Here is a 20,035-nt window from a genome sequence, read left to right on the forward strand (position 1 = left end):
AGCTGCTTTTCTCCTCCTCAACACTGATGGTTGGTGATTCCATAACTAGGAATGTGCGTTTCTTTAATGCAGTCACACACTATTTCCCCGGTGTCACTGCCTCTGACATTCTAAAAAAGCTCCAGGGTTTACTGCCATCACTCCTGTCCTCCTTTAAAAGAGCAATAGTCCATGTGGGAACAAATGACACAGTTCTTCAACAGTCTGAGTTGACCAAATCTCATCTCATCATTTCCTACAGCATTGTGGAAAGTCTGTTTTTATCTCAGGTCCCATTCCCACAGTAGTCCGCGGTACTGGTCATTTCAGCAGACTCCTTAACCTCCACAACTGGTGCAGCTCTGTTGACGTGACTGTTTACACTCCACACACACACACCCCTCTTCTTCTCCGGTTTCATCTCAGGCCACTGTTTCCAGCACTAGCCCCCCGAGGACTCGCCGTGGTTTTCAGGGACTGCTTTCCAAATCAGACGGTGAGCACTTGTTATGTGGAACGAACTTGGCACCCAAAAGCAGGACACACGGACAGAGCTGATCAAGGTCTGAACAGTTTTATTGTGTGGAAAGATCAGGAGATCGCGGCGTGTCTGGCAAAGTGCGTTGTAGTACGGAGAGTTCGACCGGACTGGACGGAGGCTGGTGCGTTGAGCGGAGACCAGGGAAGCGGGTTCTGGACTGGCTGGCGTGGTTGAAGGCTGGGCTGATCGGGTGAAGACACGCTGAGACTGAGACTAGAGTCCGATGACCGTGGCACAAGGAAGTGATCACCGGCAGCACAGAGGTCTACAACGGAGACAGACAATGTTACCATAAGGTAAGTACAGACAAACTTCAAAAGGTATCTTACTTGAGCCGTTACGTATAGCGCGTACTGGGTACGAAGACGATCTGGCGCTGGAAGTGTGGATGAGCCCGGTAGATAACTGTGGTGGTTGATGATGATGATGATGATCAGGTGTGCCGGTAATCAATAGCAGCCGGGAGATCTGGAAACCAGCCCAGAACCCAGACACACACACAAACACACACACAAACAAGACGGACAGGGGACCGCCAGGAAACACAGGGGAAGGCAGATACAGAAGAGGACAAAAGGATCAGGGGGCATAGTGGCTAACTATGACAGTACCCCCCCTCTAATGGGCGCCTCCTGGCGACCCTCCCGGAGCCTTCTGGGCGAGCCTGGTGGAACTCCCGAATAAGTTGTGGATCCAGGATATGGGATCGGGGAACCCAGGACCGCTCCTCGGGGCCATAACCCTCCCAGTCCACCAGATACTGGAACCCCCTACCTCGCCAGCGAACATCCAACAACCGCCGCACTGTGTACGCAGGATGATCCTCAATGACCCGGGTGGGTGGCTGGGGAACGGCTGGAGGGCACAGATGACTGACAGCTACAGGTTTGAGTTGAGACACATGAAAAGTGGGGTGGATCTTCATGGATCGAGGTAACCGGAGTCTAACAGCGGAGGGGTTAATGACATGCTCGATGATGAAGGGTCCAATGTAGCGGGGAGATAGTTTCTTGGACTCCGTGTGTAAAGGAATATTTTTGGAAGATAGCCAAACCTTCTGACCTGGCTCATATGTGGGTGCTGGGGTCCGTCGTCGGTCAGCGATCCGTCGATTCCGTTCCCCCGACCGACACAGTGCAGCTCGGGTCTCTCTCCAAATCTTGTGGCAGCGGCGAAGATGATGTTGAATGGACGGAACAGCCAACTCCCTCTCCTGGGACGGGAACAGGGGGGGCTGATAACCTAGAGATGCCTCTAAAGGAGAGAGACCAGAGGCAGAACTGGTTAGAGAGTTGTGAGCGTATTCTATCCAGGCGAGGTGGGAGCTCCAGGTCGACGGGTTGGTGGCAACCACGCAACGCAAGGCGGCCTCAAGGTCTTGGTTGGCCCTCTCGGTCTCCCCGAGGAGAGACTGGCTGTAGCCCCCAGCGCCTGACAGAAAGCCTTCCATACTTGGGATATGAATTGGGGCCCTCGGTCGGATACCATGTCCAGAGGTATACCATGGAGCCGAAAGACATGATTTACCAGGAGGTCGGCTGTCTCCCGAGCTGAAGGAAGTTTGGAGAGAGCTATGAAGTGAGCTGCTTTGGAAAAGCGGTCCACAATGGTGAGGATGGTGGTATTGCCATGGGAATGAGGAAGACCGGTGTTGAAATCCAGGGCGATGTGTGACCATGGCCGACCGGGAATGGGAAGAGGACGGAGCAATCCGGCTGGTGGTCTATGGGAGGCCTTACCTCGGGCACAGATGCAACAAGCTGCGACAAAAGCCCGGGTGTCCGCCTCCATGGTAGTCCACCAGAAGTATCTCCTTAACAGGGAGAGAGTGCGGGTGGTTCCAGGATGACAGGCGAAGCGTGAGTTGTGCCCCCACTGAAGTACCTGGGAGCGGGCTGAGTCCGGGACGAACAGACGATTGGGAGGCCCGTTCCCGGGATCAGGTTGATCACGCTGAGCTGCTTTCACGATGGACTCTATCTCCCAAGTGACGGCGGCCACCACACAAGTTGACGGGAGAATGGTCTCTGGTACTGAGGAGCTCTCAAGGGTGTAATGTTGCCGGGAGAGGGCGTCCGGCCTGATGTTTTTTGATCCTGGACGGTAGGTAAGGGTAAACTTGAAACGGCCAAAAAACAGGGCCCAAAATGCCTGGCGAGAGTTTAACCTTTTAGCGGTCTGTATATACTCTAGATTCCTATGATCAGTCCATACAATAAAAGGCTGCTCCGCTCCCTCCAACCAGTGTCGCCACTCCTCCAGGGCTAGCTTGACGGCGAGGAGTTCTCTGTTTCCGACGTCATAATTCCGTTCGGCTGGAGAAAGTCGTCGAGAAAAGAAAGCACATGGATGCAGTTTCTGGTCAGAGAGAGAGCGTTGTGAGAGAACCGCTCCGACGCCAATGTCCGAGGCGTCCACCTCGACCGTGAACTGTCGGGAGGGATCAGGTTGGATGAGGATAGGGGCTGACGTGAAGAGAACCTTTAATTGGTTCCAGGCGACCTCTGCCTCCCGGGTCCATGCGAACGGGATCTTAGAAGAGGTCAGTCTGGTCAATGGCGCTGCTACCCGGCTATAGTCCCGGATGAAACGCCGGTAGAAGTTGGCAAATCCCAAGAACCGCTGTAACTGTTTTCGGGTGGTAGGTACTGGCCACTCTGCCACTGCTTGGGTCTTGGCTGGGTCGGTCCTCATCTGTCCACTCTCTAGAATGTACCCAAGGAAACCAACTGACTGCACATGAAACTCACATTTCTCCGCCTTGACAAATAACCTATTCTCCAGAAGTCGTTGCAGGACTTGTCGAACGTGGCTGGACTGATCCGGGGAGAATATGAGTATGTCATCCAGGTAGACGAAGATGAACTGATTAAGGAAATCCCGCAGCACATCGTTCACCAGAGCCTGGAAAACCGCTGGGGCGTTGGTGAGCCCGAACGGCATCACTAAATACTCGAAGTGACCCAGAGGGGTGTTGAACGCCGTCTTCCACTCATCCCCCTCCCTGATGCGCACCAGGTGATAAGCGTTCCGGAGGTCCAGTTTGGAAAACACCTTGGCCCCCTGAAGAGGCTCGAACGCAGAGTTGATTAGTGGCAGTGGGTACTTATTCTTTACGGTTATTTGATTTAGCCCACGGTAATCGATGCAGGGGCGTAGTGTCCCGTCCTTCTTAGTCACAAAGAAGAACCCTGCCCCAGCTGGCGAAGAGGATGCCCGAATGAGACCCGCACGAAGTGAATCCCCGATGTATCTCTCCATGGCCTCCCTCTCTGGTCGTGACAGATTATACAGACGGGTAGCTGGCAGTGGAGCCCCGGGAAGAAGATCGATGGCGCAGTCATATGGACGATGCGGTGGTAAGGACAAGGCTAGATCCTTGCTAAAGACTTCGCCAAAGTCGTGGTACTCGGGAGGAACTAGAGACAAGTCCGGCGGATCCAATTTGGTCGAAGAGGGGCTGCTCCCTGGTGGTGATCGAGCAGATTGCAAGCAAGAAGCATGACAGAATGGACTCCAACTACCTATTCTCCCCTTGGCCCAGTCGATAAGGGGATTATGGAGATGCAACCAGGGAAAACCCAGAACCAATGGTGTGTTGGGGGACGAAATGAGCTGAAATTGGATCCTTTCTCTATGGTTTCCCGAGAGCACCAGGGATATCGGAACGGTACGGTGAGTGACGCGAGCCAGAACCTTGCCATCCAGAGCCTCAGCGTTACATTGGCTCTCCAACGGTTCTGTGAGGAGACCAGCCTCTCTGGCCAAACCCGCGTCCAGGAAGTTACCCTCGGCACCGGAGTCTATAAGAGCTTGTAAGGGAAGAGACCCACCTTGGAAGTAGAGAGTGGCGGGGAACTGCAATCTGGGTGGACCTGGGTTAAGGGGGTTGTCGTGGCTCACCAGAACCCCCACTGCGACCGGTGAGCCTACTCTTTTGGCCTCCGGAGGCACTTGTCCCGGAAGTGCCCCTTGTCGCCGCAGTAAAGGCACTCCCCCGCGGTAAGTCGGCGACGGCGCTCTTCTGGCGTCAAGTGGGTCCGGCCTAGTTGCATCGGTTCTCCCTCTGCATCGATTGAGGTTGGCAAGGGCTTAGGAGCGGGAGCTGGGCTCGGCAAGCTGGAACGGGGATGGATGGTGGTGGCCACATGGCGAGATGGAAGAGGATGTAGACTGTTGGAACGCTCCAGCGACCGCTCGCGCATGCGATTGTCCATCCGGATGCAAAGTGTCACCAACGCGTCCAGTGCCGTGGGCTCCTCACGGGCAGCCAGCTCATCTTTAAGAGTGTCATTTAGACCAGCAATGAACGTGCTGATGAGTGCCTCCTCATTCCATCCTGAATCTGCGGCTAGGATGTGGAACTCCACCGCGTAATCCGCCACGCTGCGGTTCCTCTGCCGGATCCGTAGCAACCGCTTACCCGCATTTCCGCCGTCGTCAGGATGGTCAAAAACCCTTCTCATCCTCTCGAGAAACTCCACTAAAGACAACGAAGAGAGAGGTTGACGGGCATGAGTAGCTTCCGCCCAGGTTAATGCCTTGTCCCGTAACAAACCCACTATGTAATTTATCTTAGATTGATCGGAGGAGAAAGTGACCGGGCGCTGGCTGAACACCAAAGAGCACTGCAGCAGGAAACCCCGACATTTTGTGACGTCACCGGAGAAAGGAACGGGATCGGTGGCGTGGGATTCCTGGAAGGGAGGAGTAGGGGGCGTCACCGGAGACTCCGCTGGTGGCGCGTGCGACGCTGACGGAGTCGAGGTTGTAGCGGAGAGTTGGATGGCGAGTCTGGACACCTACTGAGTCAACTGCGTGAGCTGGGTCAACATGGCCTGATTGCTGTCGGCGAGGGTACGGATCATCTGCTCGTGTTGTCCCAGAAGAATCCCTTGGCCTGTTATCGCCTGGTGGAGGGGACCTTCCTCCGGGAGAGTGCCTGCTGGGTCCATGCTGGCCAGATCGTTCTGTTATGTGGAACGAACTTGGCACCCAAAAGCAGGACACACGGACAGAGCTGATCAAGGTCTGAACAGTTTTATTGTGTGGAAAGATCAGGAGATCGCGGCGTGTCTGGCGAAGTGCGTTGTAGTACGGAGAGTTCGACCGGACTGGACGGAGGCTGGAGGGTGGTGCGTTGAGCGGAGACCAGGGAAGCGGGTTCTGGACTGGCTGGCGTGGTTGAAGGCTGGGCTGATCGGGTGAAGACACGCTGAGACTGAGACTAGAGTCCGATGACCGTGGCACAAGGAAGTGATCACCGGCAGCACAGAGGTCTACAACGGAGACAGACAATGTTACCATAAGGTAAGTACAGACAAACTTCAAAAGGTATCTTACTTGAGCCGTTACGTATGGCGCGTACTGGGTACGAAGATGATCTGGCGCTGGAAGTGTGGATGAGCCCGGTAGATAACTGTGGTGGTTGATGATGATGATGATGATCAGGTGTGCCGGTAATCAATAGCAGCCGGGAGATCTGGAAACCAGCCCAGAACCCAGACACACACACACACACACACAAACAAGACGGACAGGGGACCGCCAGGAAACACAGGGGAAGGCAGATACAGAAGAGGACAAAAGGATCAGGGGGCATAGTGGCTAACTATGACAGCACTGGGGCTTTCTCCTTGTTTGAACTGCAGATGACCAAAGTTGGTCGTTCAAATCCGTTTTATTGTATAATTTATTGACCTCCTGGTTCTAATAGTTATTATATTTCTGAATTCAGTGATTCCAACTCTGTTCATTAAGTTGGACAGAGTTATTATGGTTGGTAATTTTAATACTCACGTCAATGAAGTTACTTGCAGCTTTGCTGCTGATTTTCTTAATGTCACTGAGTATTTTAATTTTATTCAACACGTCTGGTCCCACACACATCAGGAGTCATAACTTGGACCTTGTTTTTTCACTTGGTTTAAATATTGATTCTATTTGCTCTGAGGTGCTGCATGTTACTGACCATGAATGTGTTTTGTTCAGCCTGTCTTTTAATTTAGATTCTCGGTCCAGTAAACGTGTAAATTGCTCTTGCATCTTAAATCGCCTCTCAGCTGAGAAGTTTTCTGCAACTTTTTCACCTAAGCGCAGTGTCCACTACTTTAATACACATTGCTCCACCGTTTTGGATAAAGTGGCTCCTAGTAAAATGAGACTTGTTCCCTCCGTCTGGACACCTTTAAAAAGCAGCTGAAGACTCATTTATTCAAACTGGCCTTTGTCTCACCTAGTGTTTGTAATTTAGTGTGTTTTTAAGGTCTGTTGTTTCTTTTTACTGTTTTTACTGTCTTATTTTTTAACAAATGTTTTACTCTTGTGAAGCACTTTGTGACCTTGATCTGTGAAAGGTGCTATACTAAATAAACTTTACTTACTGTTCATATGGTTGTTGTCCCATTTGTGTTCTATAGTCAGATTAATACTTTAATTCAATCAATCAATTGATCAATTCGATCAATACTATTCATTTCCAGGCTGCTGTGGCTAAGAATTACACACTTGTTTGTGCTTTTGGCCATAATTAAAGGGGATCTCCACTGATTTTACACAGTGAGAGCCACTAGAACCAAAAGTCAAATTCCTTAAATGTGTAAACACACTTGGCCAATAAAGATGACTCTAAAAACACAATCATAGGGGAGTCTTGTTCATCTTGTGAAAACACTTTGTGAGATCTGAAAAAAATTGTGCTACCTTACAGTACATATTACAAAAATGAATCAGAAATGCAGCAATATGCTTCAATAGGCTTTATTTTTTGCAGTTTTTGCCGAGAAATTCCAAGTGCACAAAGTGAAACTAAAGTTATTCCAGTAATGAAATACAAAACTATACATATTCACTATACATATCTGTTAATGTAGCGTTAATACCACTTAATTAAGTCCCTTAAGAGTCTCCATTTGATCGTGTACTGACAAGAACTAGGAAAAGAGATCATATTTCTCCAATATTAGCTTCTCTGCACTGGCTCCCTGTAAAATCCAGAATATAATTTAAATTCCTTCTCCTCACCTACAAAGCTCTTAATGGTCAGGCAACATCATATCGTAAAGAGCTCATAATAACTTATTACCCGACTAGAACACTGCACTCCCAGAATGGAGGGTTACTTGTGGTTCCTAGAGTCTCCAAAAGCCAGAGCCTTCTGCTTTCTCATTTCTCTCCTCTCTCCTTCTGTCGCTTTCAGCAGGTTTTTCTACCTCTGGAGCTGCAGCGAAGGTGGTAGAGGGCACCGGGAAGGTGGTAGAGTGGACGAAGTAGAAGAGCGCAAGTGAGCACAGAAGGGAAAAGTTGACAAGAGTGTCAGTAGCGTAGAGCAGAAACAGATGAAGTGAAGAAAGGAGTGAAGAAGAGAGTGATCCTTTGATTTCTCCTGTTATTATAGTTTGTGTTAGGTGGGCAGTGTCCGATGCCAACGCGCAGAACTTTCACTCCTCCCATCATTAAATCTATAATCTCTAATCCCTAAATCCCTAATTGTCTCAAATCTTTTCTTTGTTCCAATTTCTTTTTAACAAATTAACAAAGTTTATCATATGTCTGATGACCCTGTGTGTGTGTGTGTGTGTGTGTGTGTGTGTGTGTGTGTGTGTGTGTGTGTGTTTGAGTCAGAATTGGCATTTCAACTTGCATTTTCTCTTATTACAAGCTATGATCAATTCACTTGTTATACAAATGTTGTGCTGTTTTTTATCTCTTGCATTTCAAACAAACTTCTTTCACATTGTCATTATGGGGTATTGATTGTAGAATTTTGAGGAAAATAATTAATTTAATCCATTTTGGAATAAGGCTGTAACATAACAAAATGTGGAAAAAGTGAAGCGCTGTGAATACTTTCCGGATGCACTGTAAGTAATAAGTAATAGTGCAATAATGGGTACTGTCAAGTTAAGTGTAGTTTATTAAGATGATTATGAAACAGATATGGATATTGCACAGCAGTAATAGAAGTATGAATAAATAAATAAATATCTGATATTGCACAGCAGTATTAAACAGAGAATATTACACAATTATTTCAAGTATTGCAGAGATGTTAATGGTCCAAAGTCCAGTTTATCGACTTAAGGCCATAGTGACTGACACTTAGAGGGAGGAGTTAAAGAGTTTGATGGCCACAGGCAGGAATGACTTCCTGTGGCGCTCTGTGGTGCTTTTTGGGGGGGATGAGTCTTTCGCTGAAGGTACACCTTTGTTTGACCAGCACGTCATGGAGTGGGTGGGAGACACTGTCCAAGATGGCATGTAGTTTTGCCAGAATCCTCCTTTCTGACACCACCAACAGAGAGTCCAGCTCCACCCCTACAATGTCACCGGCCTTACGGATCAGTTTGTTGAGTCTGTTAGAGTCCGCTACCCTCAACATGCCCCAGCATGCAACAGCATACAGGATAGCACTGGCCACCACAGACTCATAAAACATCCTCAGCATTGTCCGGCAGATGTTGAAGGGCCTCAGCCTGCTCAGAAAATAGAGGCAGCTCTGGCCCTTCCTGTAAAGAGCTTGAGTATTCTTAGCCCAGTCAGGTTTATTGTCCACGTGTACTCCTAGGTACTTCTAATCCTCTACAATGTCCACACTGACCCCCTGGATAGAAACCGGGGTCACTGGTGCCTTGGCCCTTCGTAGGTCTACAACCAGCTCCTTTGACTTTGTCGCATTGAGCTGCAGATAGTTTTGCTCACACCATGAGACAAAGTTCCCCACCACAGCCCTGTACTCAGTCTCATCATCACCGCTGATACTTCCCACCACAGCAGAGTCATCAGAAAACTTCTGAAGGTGGCAGGACTGGTAGTGGAAGTCCGTGGTGTAGATGGTGAAGAGGAAGGGAGAGAGGACAGTCCCCTGAGGGGCCCCAGTGTTGCTGACCATGCTGTCCGACACACAGTGCTGCAGACGCACATGGTGTGGTCTGCCAGTCAGGTCAACAATCCAGGACATGAGGGGGGCATCCACCTGCATCGCTGCCAGCTTTTCCCCCGGAAGGGCTGGCCGGATGGTGTTGAAAGCACTGGAGAAGTCAAAAAACATGATCCTCACTGTGCTTGTTCTTTGTTTCCTGAGTTCACAGTACTGTGTGCTGTGATCATTTCCAGGCCACATCTTGGAATGTGGGGGTATCGGCTGTACCTCAGCATCGTAAATTAGCCAATTGTCACTATACCTTCCATTAGTGTCTTCTTTGAGTACTGCAGGAATTGTTTAGGTAAAATTGTTCATCATCCTCATCATCATCACGTTACAGTATAGGATAGCTAGAGATATAGAAATACAACAGTGCTAGTTCTCATCCACATGACATCTTATGTTCTCTCTTGCAATACACCTGGGAAATAATCTTCTGCAAGCAAGATCCATCCCTGGCAATCTTCTGCAGATATGTCCAGACATCCACCATTCATTGCGTCCAAGAGGGACATCTAATTCATGTGGCTGGTGGTCATAAACTTCACCTCCATGAGAAAAACAATTCCTCTGTGGGGTTGAGGAATGGAGAATGGAGAGTAAGGTGGAAGGAAAAGTGACATAATCCTGGGATGGAGTGTAAACCATTGGAAGAGAATCTTGAAATGCCACATCGTCCCATACAATTACAAAATATTCTGGATTCCACCTCACTTGCCCCCTTTCCTCACCTGGCACAAGTCTCTCATAGAGGGCATCAAGAAATGAAAATACTGTAAGTGCTCAGTGTCCCAATTAGGAGTTTATGCATTTTTAATTTTTTATATATTTTTAGATGTAGATGTAGCAGAATGTAGCAAATTGCAGTTTAATTTACAGTAATTTTGAGTTATGTTAGGTTTTGAATGTAAATGTAACAATTTTTACAATAGTATGTAAACATGTGTAAAATGTACAATGCAGAGTTTTGGTAGTGGTTGAGTTTAAGTGAGAAAACAGTGCATGAAATTTGAAAGACATAGTCATTCAATGCATTTTGTTGTCAAAGCAATGAAAAGTGATCTACAGTTTAGTCCACATTGACTTTTGTTGTGCTGGCGGTGTTCTAAAAAAGTGAACTCAGTATTGCATATTACCAATTGTAAAAAACTGTAATAAAAGGCCAGAAAAGTTGAACTGGTACTGTATATCTACCTTTAACGGACTGAGCTGAATGAAGAACATGCCTCCTTTTGACCACACAGCGGCCATGTGAGTTCTCCACCAGAGGGCGCAGGCATGGGCCGCACTGTGCGCTGCCCGGCTCGCAAAAGTGTCGTCCTGCCCGGGCACAGTCTAAACTCCGAGGGCACAGATGAGACCCTGTGGAAAAATACGTGACACAGAATTACTTTTCACAAAACTACTCCAGTTTTCTTTTTTCATATTTTTCATTTTTCAATCCAACAGTCCATCTTAATTTTACATTTTTACAAACAAAAAATTCAATCCATTCTTAGTTTTCTTTTAATGACTTTTTAACAGAATAGTTTGACATTTTGGGAAATGCGCCACTTCATTTTCTTACGGAGAGTTAGATGAGAAGATCAATACCACTCTCATGTCTGTACAGTAAATATGAAGCTGATGCTAGCATAGCTTAGCATTAACAGCTAGCCCGGCTTTGTCCAAAGGTAACAAAATCCACCTACTATCACCTCCACCATGACATGTAGCTTTTACACTTTTGTTTTTGTATGCATTAAACAAACGAGATATAACTTATCTATGGCTTTACAGGAGCTGGTAGGCAGATTTTGTTACGTTTGGACAGAGCCAGGCTAGCTCTTTACAGTCTTTGTGCTATGCTAAGCTAAGCTAAGATAACTGGCTGCTGGCTGTAGCTTTACTGTATATTTACCGTACAAATATGGGAGTGGTATCAATTTTCTCATCAAACTCTCAGCAAGAAAACAAATAAGCATATTTCTAGAAATGTCATAATAGTTCTTTAAGTGGGAAAGTAAACTGATAAACGTTACATCAATTGTCCAAAACTTAATCATGACCCAAAACCATATATTCTGTTTAGTTTGTTGCTAAACCAAATACATTTTACAAATATAAGACTACATTGTGTTTTTGTAAGCAGGTCATTACTATTCAATTCCATTCAGAGGGCTTTATTGGCATGAAAGTTTCAAGATCAATGTTGCCAAAGCATCAAAATATAATTTGTCCAAATATTTGGACAACACACAATAACAGTAATATGATCATTAACACAACATTGAGATTGTCATATATTAATTATATATATATAGTATATCCTATGTATGTATTTGTGTTTGCTGATGAATGGTTTATGTTTACGGAAGGATAAAAGGGTACAGTAGCCGTACTGAAACGAATTCCCAGTTAACAGTAATGTTATTGTTTGTATGTAGTATGGAGTAATTCACCCAGTAAACATCTCCCCAATTACATTTCAACAGATCATATCACACTGTGTATGTGTATGTGTGTGAACGCATGCGTGTGCTGTGTGTGTCTAGGTCATTCATTGTCCCTCAGGTTGTGACATGTTGATCCATACTGAGCAGCAAAATATGCCCTGTCTCCTTCTCCTAAGAGTATTTTTAATTTCAAGAGGTAATTTAGCTCTTTGAAATCTGAAATTAAAGAAGTTGAACTTGTTAAAGTAAATGTTCCTTATTTCACTGAATGTTTTACATGGTAGGAGGAAGTGCATCTCTGTCTCAACCTCACCTGTCGAACACCACATATTCCATTATATTTTGGTGGCCATGATTTTAGGGGTCTCCCCTTTTCTATTGCCAATTTGTGGTCACTGAGCCTGTACTTGGTTAGGATCTGTTTCTTCTAGGATCTGTCTCTGCTTTCTATCTCTGACAGCAGATAGATATTCTGCCAATTCATAATCTCTTTTTAGGGCCAGATAACATTCTAATATACTTTGGCTTTTAGTTTCCTCTTTCCAATGTCCAAAATAGGTTTCTTTACATTGTGTCATAATTTGGTTTACTCTGATTGGTGTTTGGAAAGCAGTGCTGTTGTGAGACTGGTCAGTGTGTGTCTGAGAGGGGGCAGTTACAGTAGTCTCAGCACAAAATGACATTGGGAACTCTTTTTTGGGCTCAGCTCTTGGGTCTGGAGGGCTTTGGAATGGAGGGTGGTTAGGGGGCTGGATGGGGGCTAATTGCAAAGGGATCTGCTTATAGGGCAACGTGTCGGCTAACCAAACTAGCTGCCTATTCATCTGTGCATGCTGTGTTGTTTTGCTTGTGAGTCTGGGTTATTGTCACCTTAGCAAACACACAGACATGAGATTAATATCTTCACATCTAACTTTCTGAAAAAAGCAGATAAGCATATTTCCCAAAGTGTTAAACTATTCCTAAACATCTTAAGACTAACCTTTTGCTACTCAGTACTCTGATTTGTAATTAAATAAAAATTTCTTTATTTGTATTTTTTTTTTTTTTTTTTTATACATATAGCCTTATATAAAGCACTTTGTGTCATGGTTTGAGGGTTTATGTATGTTATTTCCTGTTTTGTTTTGTAATATTCTCAGATTGTCATTCCACCTATGTGCCAAGCTTTCCAGCCCTAACCCTGTGTGCTCTTTGTCTTTCGTCAAGTGTCCGGACCTTGGTTTCATGTGTATTCTTTTGGACTTATCTTTGGTTTCTCTTGGACCTTGCATGGATGTTGGATTTGGACTTTGTCTGCTCCCTGTCTTAATTGTTTTGCCTTTGTTGGACTGCCTGAAATCCGTGTAAGCCTTTTGTTTTTTCTTATCATTAAATCGTTGAATTGTACCTGCTCTGCCTCCTTGTCTGTGTTTGGATCCAAACCCCTTATTTCCCTTGTTACCCTGCTTGACATACACTGTGTGCACAACACTTTGAGCTGCATTTTATATATTACAGATGCTATACAATAAAGATCATCCCATCATCATCATCAATTACACAATTACCTTCAATCTGCAAACTTCAGAGAGCAAGCAACCAGTAATATAAAGTATCATACATCACAATCTTCTTATCTTCGTTATATCACTTTAACACTCTGATGTGTACAATTAATTAAAGCACAAAAGACTTATATAAGTTTTAAAACACTCTGATGTGTACAATTAATTAAAGCACAAAAGACTTATATCAGTTTTAAAAGGTGGATAAAATGGGGTTAGTTGAGTTTATCCTCCATTACTCCTACAATACTCACAGCAGTGCTGCATATGCTTCCCCACAGGGAGCATTTATTGCACTTGTTGTTTTTGTGTGACATTGCATCCATTTACTTCTCAATGTTTCTTAGTTACCAGAGGGCATCTGAGCCAACACCCGTGCGCAGAGAAGAATAAAGCTGGACTCTTTTTCATGCAGAGACTCTGGAAGTCCTTCCGATACCATGGGGAAAACAATTAGACCCAGCTATCAATATTAACCCCTTTAGCTTCTTCGTCAGAATCCCTCTTGTCCTTGCTACAGGAACCTAGACACTGGTTACCATGACAATTGCCATGGCAACTGAGGAGGTGTGACATCATCAGGGGGTGAGTCACCACACAGATGCAAAAGTCAAGGATGGAAGGTTTGTCTCAGGCAGGTGTGTCAAGTAGAAAAAGGCAGGGGTGACAAATGCATGCGGAAAATGTAAAGGACGGCTATTATTAATATTTTCCTTCCGCACTGTCATGAGTACTGTAATTCTAAACACTGAAAACAGGTTAAAGTCACACATTTCTATGGACTGTAACTCTTCTATGAAGCATGCTGCCAAATGACAGGTGCGTTGCCGGCAGAGCAGCCCCCCTTCCTGCAACGTTTCAGCGCCAGGCAGCAGCAAACCGAAGCAGTGAGGAGTCAGAAATTATATTAAATTTAACATTGCTCATAATATAGCCAAAGGGCTGCTGTTTACTAAATTTAAGGTCATTAAAAAAACATTTATCTGCACCTTTTATTCCTGTTAACAATCATTTATATGTGTTAAGAAATTACCAGTGTGTATGGGAACTGACAAAAAAAGGTAATGCTTAAAATGTATTATTTGGTGCACCTTTGTACACCAATGTAAAAAGTTAGTCTGTCGCCCTGTCATTCATACACACAATGGCCTGTCCTTGGAGACTACAACAGCAGTGGCTAATCTATGCAAAGCTTTACAACTGGATGATAGAGAGCAGAATGCACTGGGACAATAGGCTCCTCTGTTTTTCTCGGGCAGAGTATAGACCACAGAGATCTTGTGTGTCTGAGATGAAGTAGCTGCACTCAGTCAGTTAATTTCCAGAACCAAATTCAAAGCCAAAAAAAAGAGCGGAAACATATAGATGTCTAAAAGCTTAAGAAAACACCTCAGTGAGCATAATGAAAAAATACTTTGCATCCGTCTACTGCAGACATGTAAGCACCAACCTGAACTCAGTGACATTAAAGACAGCGAAATGACAGCGAGTTGCATTTGCAAAAATCTCCACCATGAGAAAACAATATGATTGGGGTGAAAATAAGGTAGATTGATTCTGATAATAATCAATAAAATTTCACTTAATTTTACTTACAAATATAGTATATAGGTAACAAATCTAGTGCAAGCACTGTCTTTTATAAACCTAGTCAAACCCTAATAGGAGATTTTATAATGTTTTGTACTGCACATACAAGCTACATAATAGAAAACCATGTAGAGTGCCAACATGAATAAACAGTTAGTTCTATGTGCACCTGTTGCACTTGGCAATCAAAAGAAATAGTGACTGTGAAAACTCCCCAGTGAATTCATAACTCTTTCAAGTGCATTGCTTTGAATGCGTCCACATTCAAATAAAACTGACTGCAAAGCAGCTTTATCAAGGCAATTTGAAAAAGGCTGTAAAGTGCATTACAACATGTACTGTATTAGGCTTTTTGTACTTCTATCAGCAGCAATTTTGTTCACTGAGTCTCAGAGCACCAGTGACATTCCCACAGTGTCAAATACACTTTCTTCTCAAGTCACAGTTTCCTAGCAACCTTTTGATCAAAGAAAAGGAAACGTGCATTCTCTCTTTTCTCTTTCACTTCATCTCAAAGCTGCACTGAATGACATGTCCTTAAAGGTTCTGGATAGGGTTTGTCACATGCAGGCTTTTTAAGGCTAATACTGTTGCAGACTTTCCATGTCTCAACTCATATTTGACTCCTGGCAGTTCAGATGGGCAGGGATGGTGGTTTATAAATGTCCAGTAATACATTAAGGCAGAATACTGGCATGATGCATCAGTCTAAACCTACTCAGAAAACTCTGTAAATAACAGAGAGTTCGAGGCAGAGCAGCTGGAGAACATCAGAGGGAAAACCAGAAAACATTTTCTCCATAAAATATGATCCAGTATCACCAAACTCAGGGACATAGTTGGTGCTGTGTGACTTTGTGCTGTAAAGCGTTTTGACCAGTTTGGCCCTCTCGGGATAGATTTAGCTGAAATCCCTGATGAGGACTTTGCAGGCTGTTGAGAAATTCAAGCCTCCATAACAGCAGAGTGCTGTCATCACTGCGATGGCATCTCTTTTCACCAGACATTCTGACCGGACAGATTTAAATGTGTCGGACTTTGTAGGGTAAAAAACGGTAATTAACGGAAACCCTGGTCTCGAGTCCCAGTTTGGGAACCACTGCTCACTATTATTCCCAGAATAATTTTGGATTTTTTCAATACAAAAAAATACATACGGTTCTTCAAACACCTGTGACAGTTGCAAAATGTACATGTACACCAGCAGACAGAGACTCCTGCTCGCTCTTCTCTTCATAGTAAGTGTGACAGTCAGCTTCTTAACATGTGAACAACAGCATCATGACATTTAATGGTGCCACAGTTGTCTGCAATGAGGAACTCAGTGGGCTCCCAAGGTCATCAAGGGCAAGGTTCCTAGACTTTTAACTCAAAACCACAAATGTAAACCTGCTTCTGGTGCTAGATAAAAAATCAAGGAATCACCAAAATCAGTAGGACTCATCCTCTGGAGACCACGAATGTTACAATTTCATGGTAAACCATCCAATAGTTGTGGAGATCTTTTAGTCCGGACTAAAATTGTGGGGCGACAGACAAATGGACATTCTGATCCCTAGAGCCTCGCTGCTAGCACGGCTAATAAAGAGTAGAAGACCTTTTCCAAATTTAAATCAGTGTTATTCTAAACGCTTTATTGCTGCTTTCATAGGATAAGGTGATTCTGCCAACTATGCAATCAAGCTAATTCACACTAACACAACCAAGAGCTTCTGCTGATGACTATTTCCATGTGTTTAAATTCATTTTATTTCAAGCATATAAAACACACCCCATTTTTAGTACTATAAACTGGTAGGCAAGGCTGAAAATGTTTCACTTCAAAACATGCAGTGTTGAGGTATAGAGCATCCAAGAAACTGAGACTACAGCAGCAATGGCCTCCTTTGCATAACACAGGTGTGTGCTTTAATAGCCTGAGTGGCAGCCTGGTTTCAGCTCATCAGGGACTGCAGCCAAGCCAGAGGCCCAAACCTCCACCTCAAACCCAGCTAAAAACACATCACTGTTGCATTGGGTGACATGTTTTTTCATTATTTCATTTATGAACACTGTAGTTTATTTTGACTCAATCCCACATACACCATCGTGCTGCCCCAAATACTTACAAATGCACATTCCTCCTGTTTGAGTTACATTTGTTAAAAACAAGTGTCCAGCTGTTTTTGGAAATTACTGAGCATTTAAAAAAATGAAACAATATTTCCATATTTGTGAGGTGTTTTTAAAGATTTACGTCTTCGGTAGGAACCAATGGTAATCATTACACCAACCATTCACTGGAAGCCAAAATCTACTCTACCACCACCACAGCCCTGATCTTAAAGCTGCCTGTGCATGTGAGAGGATCTATAGACCTGACGTGTGAGCCTTAGCCTCCCAGTAGCTTTTTTGGTAAAAGGTAGAAATGTTGATGCTAAGCCCTTCTACAGCAATATGTTACTTATTGTTGCTTTTACTACAGCTTTGAAACTTTGTTGAATTCATGTGCAAATATGTGTTTGGATTTGGTCAGTTTAAATTCAAAGACAGAAAATAAAATATACTATGGAAAAATATATAAATACAAAAATAAGAATTTTTCAAATTTGAATACAGCAGTAAAACTGCATCACATTGCAATGTAAAAGTATGAGGGATAAAGGTTTCTAAATGAACTGTGAAGTAAAGTAACATGTAAGTACATTTACTCAAGTGCTGCACTTAGGTAAAAATCTGAGGTACTTGAGTCTTCACTTTCTACTTCTAATCCACTACATCTCAGAGGGAAATATTGTACTTTTTACTTCACTTCATTTATCTGACAGCTTAATAATAAACTTTATTTATCACTTATCAAAACAAAATACAAAGTGCTTCACAGAGATAGAAATAAAATACCACAGTGAATGATAAAATACATAAAAACCAATAAAAACAGACAGCTCAGGTAAGATCAGATATGCCGATATTTCATAAAAAAGAAGACACTGACTGAGACAACCTAATTTCTTTGGGCAAGTTGTTCCAGAGCCTCAGGGCCCTGATGGTAAAAGCTCATGAAGAGACAGAAGACCCCTGCCCGAAGATCTCAAAATACGTAAAGGTTCATAAAGGATTAAAAGGTCTAAAATATAATCTGGAGCCAGGCCATGAAGAGCCTTAAAAGTAATCAATCCTAAAACAAACAGGGAGCCAATGTAAAGAGGCTAAAACAGGGGTGATGTGATCGTACCTCTCGGACCTGGTTAAAAGCCTAGCAGCTGAGTTCTGTACTGTCTGCAGTTGTTTCACAGTTTTTTGATTAAGACAAGTGAACAGACTGTTACAATAATCCAGGCTTGAGGAGATAAAAGCATGTACAACAGTTTCTGCATCACTAAAATTTAAAATAGATCGGAATTTCGCAAATTTCTGAGGTGATAAAAACATGATTGCTCAGACAGGAAGTCCTGTAGAGAACTCAGCGTACTAAGGTGGAAATAAATACCATGTCTGCGGATGACATCACCCATATATAAGGAGAACAGTATTGGTCCCAGAATTGAACCTTGAGGCACACCATAGTTGATATGGGAAAGGGACGACATAAAGTTATTAATGGCGACACAGAATTTCCTATTTGACAAATATGATGAGAACCAGTTTAGTGCAGTGCCAGATATGCCCACCCAGTGCCTCATATACCCTGTCTATCTAAAGAATGCCATGATCAACAGTGTCAAAGGCAGCACTTAAGTACAGCAGCACAATAATTGAACACAGGCCTGCGTCGGCATTCATTAAAAGGTCATTAATAACTTTGAGAAGGGCTGTCTCAGAGCTGTGGTGCTGATCAAAACCAGATTCAACTTTTCAAAGGTATTATTATTTTCCACAGCATCAAGAAGCTGCTTAGAAACAGTTTTTTAGAGAACCTTGGAAATAAAAGGCAGTTTGGAGATCGGACGATAGTTATCCAGGAGAGTAGGATTAAGCCCAGTCTTTTTTAGGACTGGTTGGACACAAGCAGTTTTAAAGTAATCTGGGACGCAGCAAGTAGACAGCAAGCTGTTCAAAATAGTTAGGAAATGGGGCAATACGATCCATAACTTGCAATAAGAACCTAGTCGGGATTATGTCCAGAGGGCTGGAGGATACTCTCATAAGAGACATGATGTCTGTGAGTTCAGGCAGAGTAACAGCAGGAAAATTGCTCAAAGAATCCCTGAGCAGGTGATCTACATCTAAAAAGGCAGGACTGAGGGTAATACCAGATTATATTAACTCCCCTTTACCAGCAAAGTGCAAAAGAAACTTTTTACAATCAGCATCACAATCAGCAGAGGCACAAGGAGAGGCTGGGTTAACTAACTGATCCACAAACTTAAATAGGAATCTGGGGTTGTGCTGATGGGCAGAAATAAGTGCAGAGAAATGGCATGTTCTGGCATCTTTCACCATCCCATTATAAAAGAGTAATAAGTCTTTTATAGCCACAAAGTGGACCTGGAGACCTGATTTCTTCCATCTGTGTTCTGCTTTTCTGCATTTCCTTTTACAGCTTTGAATACTGTCATTTAACTGTGGCTGCTTTCTAGTCTTTGAGTTTGGTCTATTTTTCAGAGGAGGTATGAGCTCTAAGGTTCAAGAACATAGTTAGTTAAAAGAATCAACCAAATCGTTGGTGTTGGAGGAATCAGGAAACACATTGCCAGGAGAATTGAACAGTGTACAGAATTTCGAGGCACTATGCTCATTAAGGACACGTGTGTACTTAGAGCGGGATAAGACAGTACTAGCGGCCTGTAATTCACAGTTAAAAACAATGCATAGGTGATCGGATACAAACATGTCCCTGATTTCCACAGATGGTATTCTCAGACCCAAACTAAAGACTAGGTCTAAAGTGTGGCCACAGGAATGAGTCTGGCCAGGCACATGTTGTTGAAAGTTAAAAGAGTTAGTGAGATTTAAAAAATCAGCAGCAAGGGTATTAGAAGACTCATCAACATGAATATTAAAATCACCACAACAAACAATTCTGTCATAATTTAAAACA

The 20,035-nt window shown here is 44.0% G+C and overlaps 1 protein-coding gene across 2 annotated transcripts in view; it reads right to left on the reverse strand.

The window, feature by feature from the left end:
• npdc1b (neural proliferation, differentiation and control, 1b) overlaps positions 1-20,035 on the reverse strand; it is a 50,411-nt gene that overhangs the window by 18,783 nt on the left and 11,593 nt on the right. The window contains exons 2-3 of one of the 2 annotated variants that reach the window (XM_044195627.1): positions 10,638-10,805; positions 4,499-5,799 (exon numbers count right to left, since the gene is read on the reverse strand). In XM_044195627.1, the coding sequence (XP_044051562.1) occupies positions 5,180-5,799; positions 10,638-10,805 (788 nt within the window). In that variant the 3' untranslated portion in view covers positions 4,499-5,179. Of the gene's footprint in view, positions 1-4,498; positions 5,800-10,637; positions 10,806-20,035 lie in introns of those variants that run through there. The other variant, XM_044195626.1, reaches the window with a different exon arrangement.

This window comes from Siniperca chuatsi, linkage group LG5 (assembly GCF_020085105.1).
Source record: "Siniperca chuatsi isolate FFG_IHB_CAS linkage group LG5, ASM2008510v1, whole genome shotgun sequence".
Lineage (NCBI taxonomy): Eukaryota > Metazoa > Chordata > Actinopteri > Centrarchiformes > Sinipercidae > Siniperca > Siniperca chuatsi.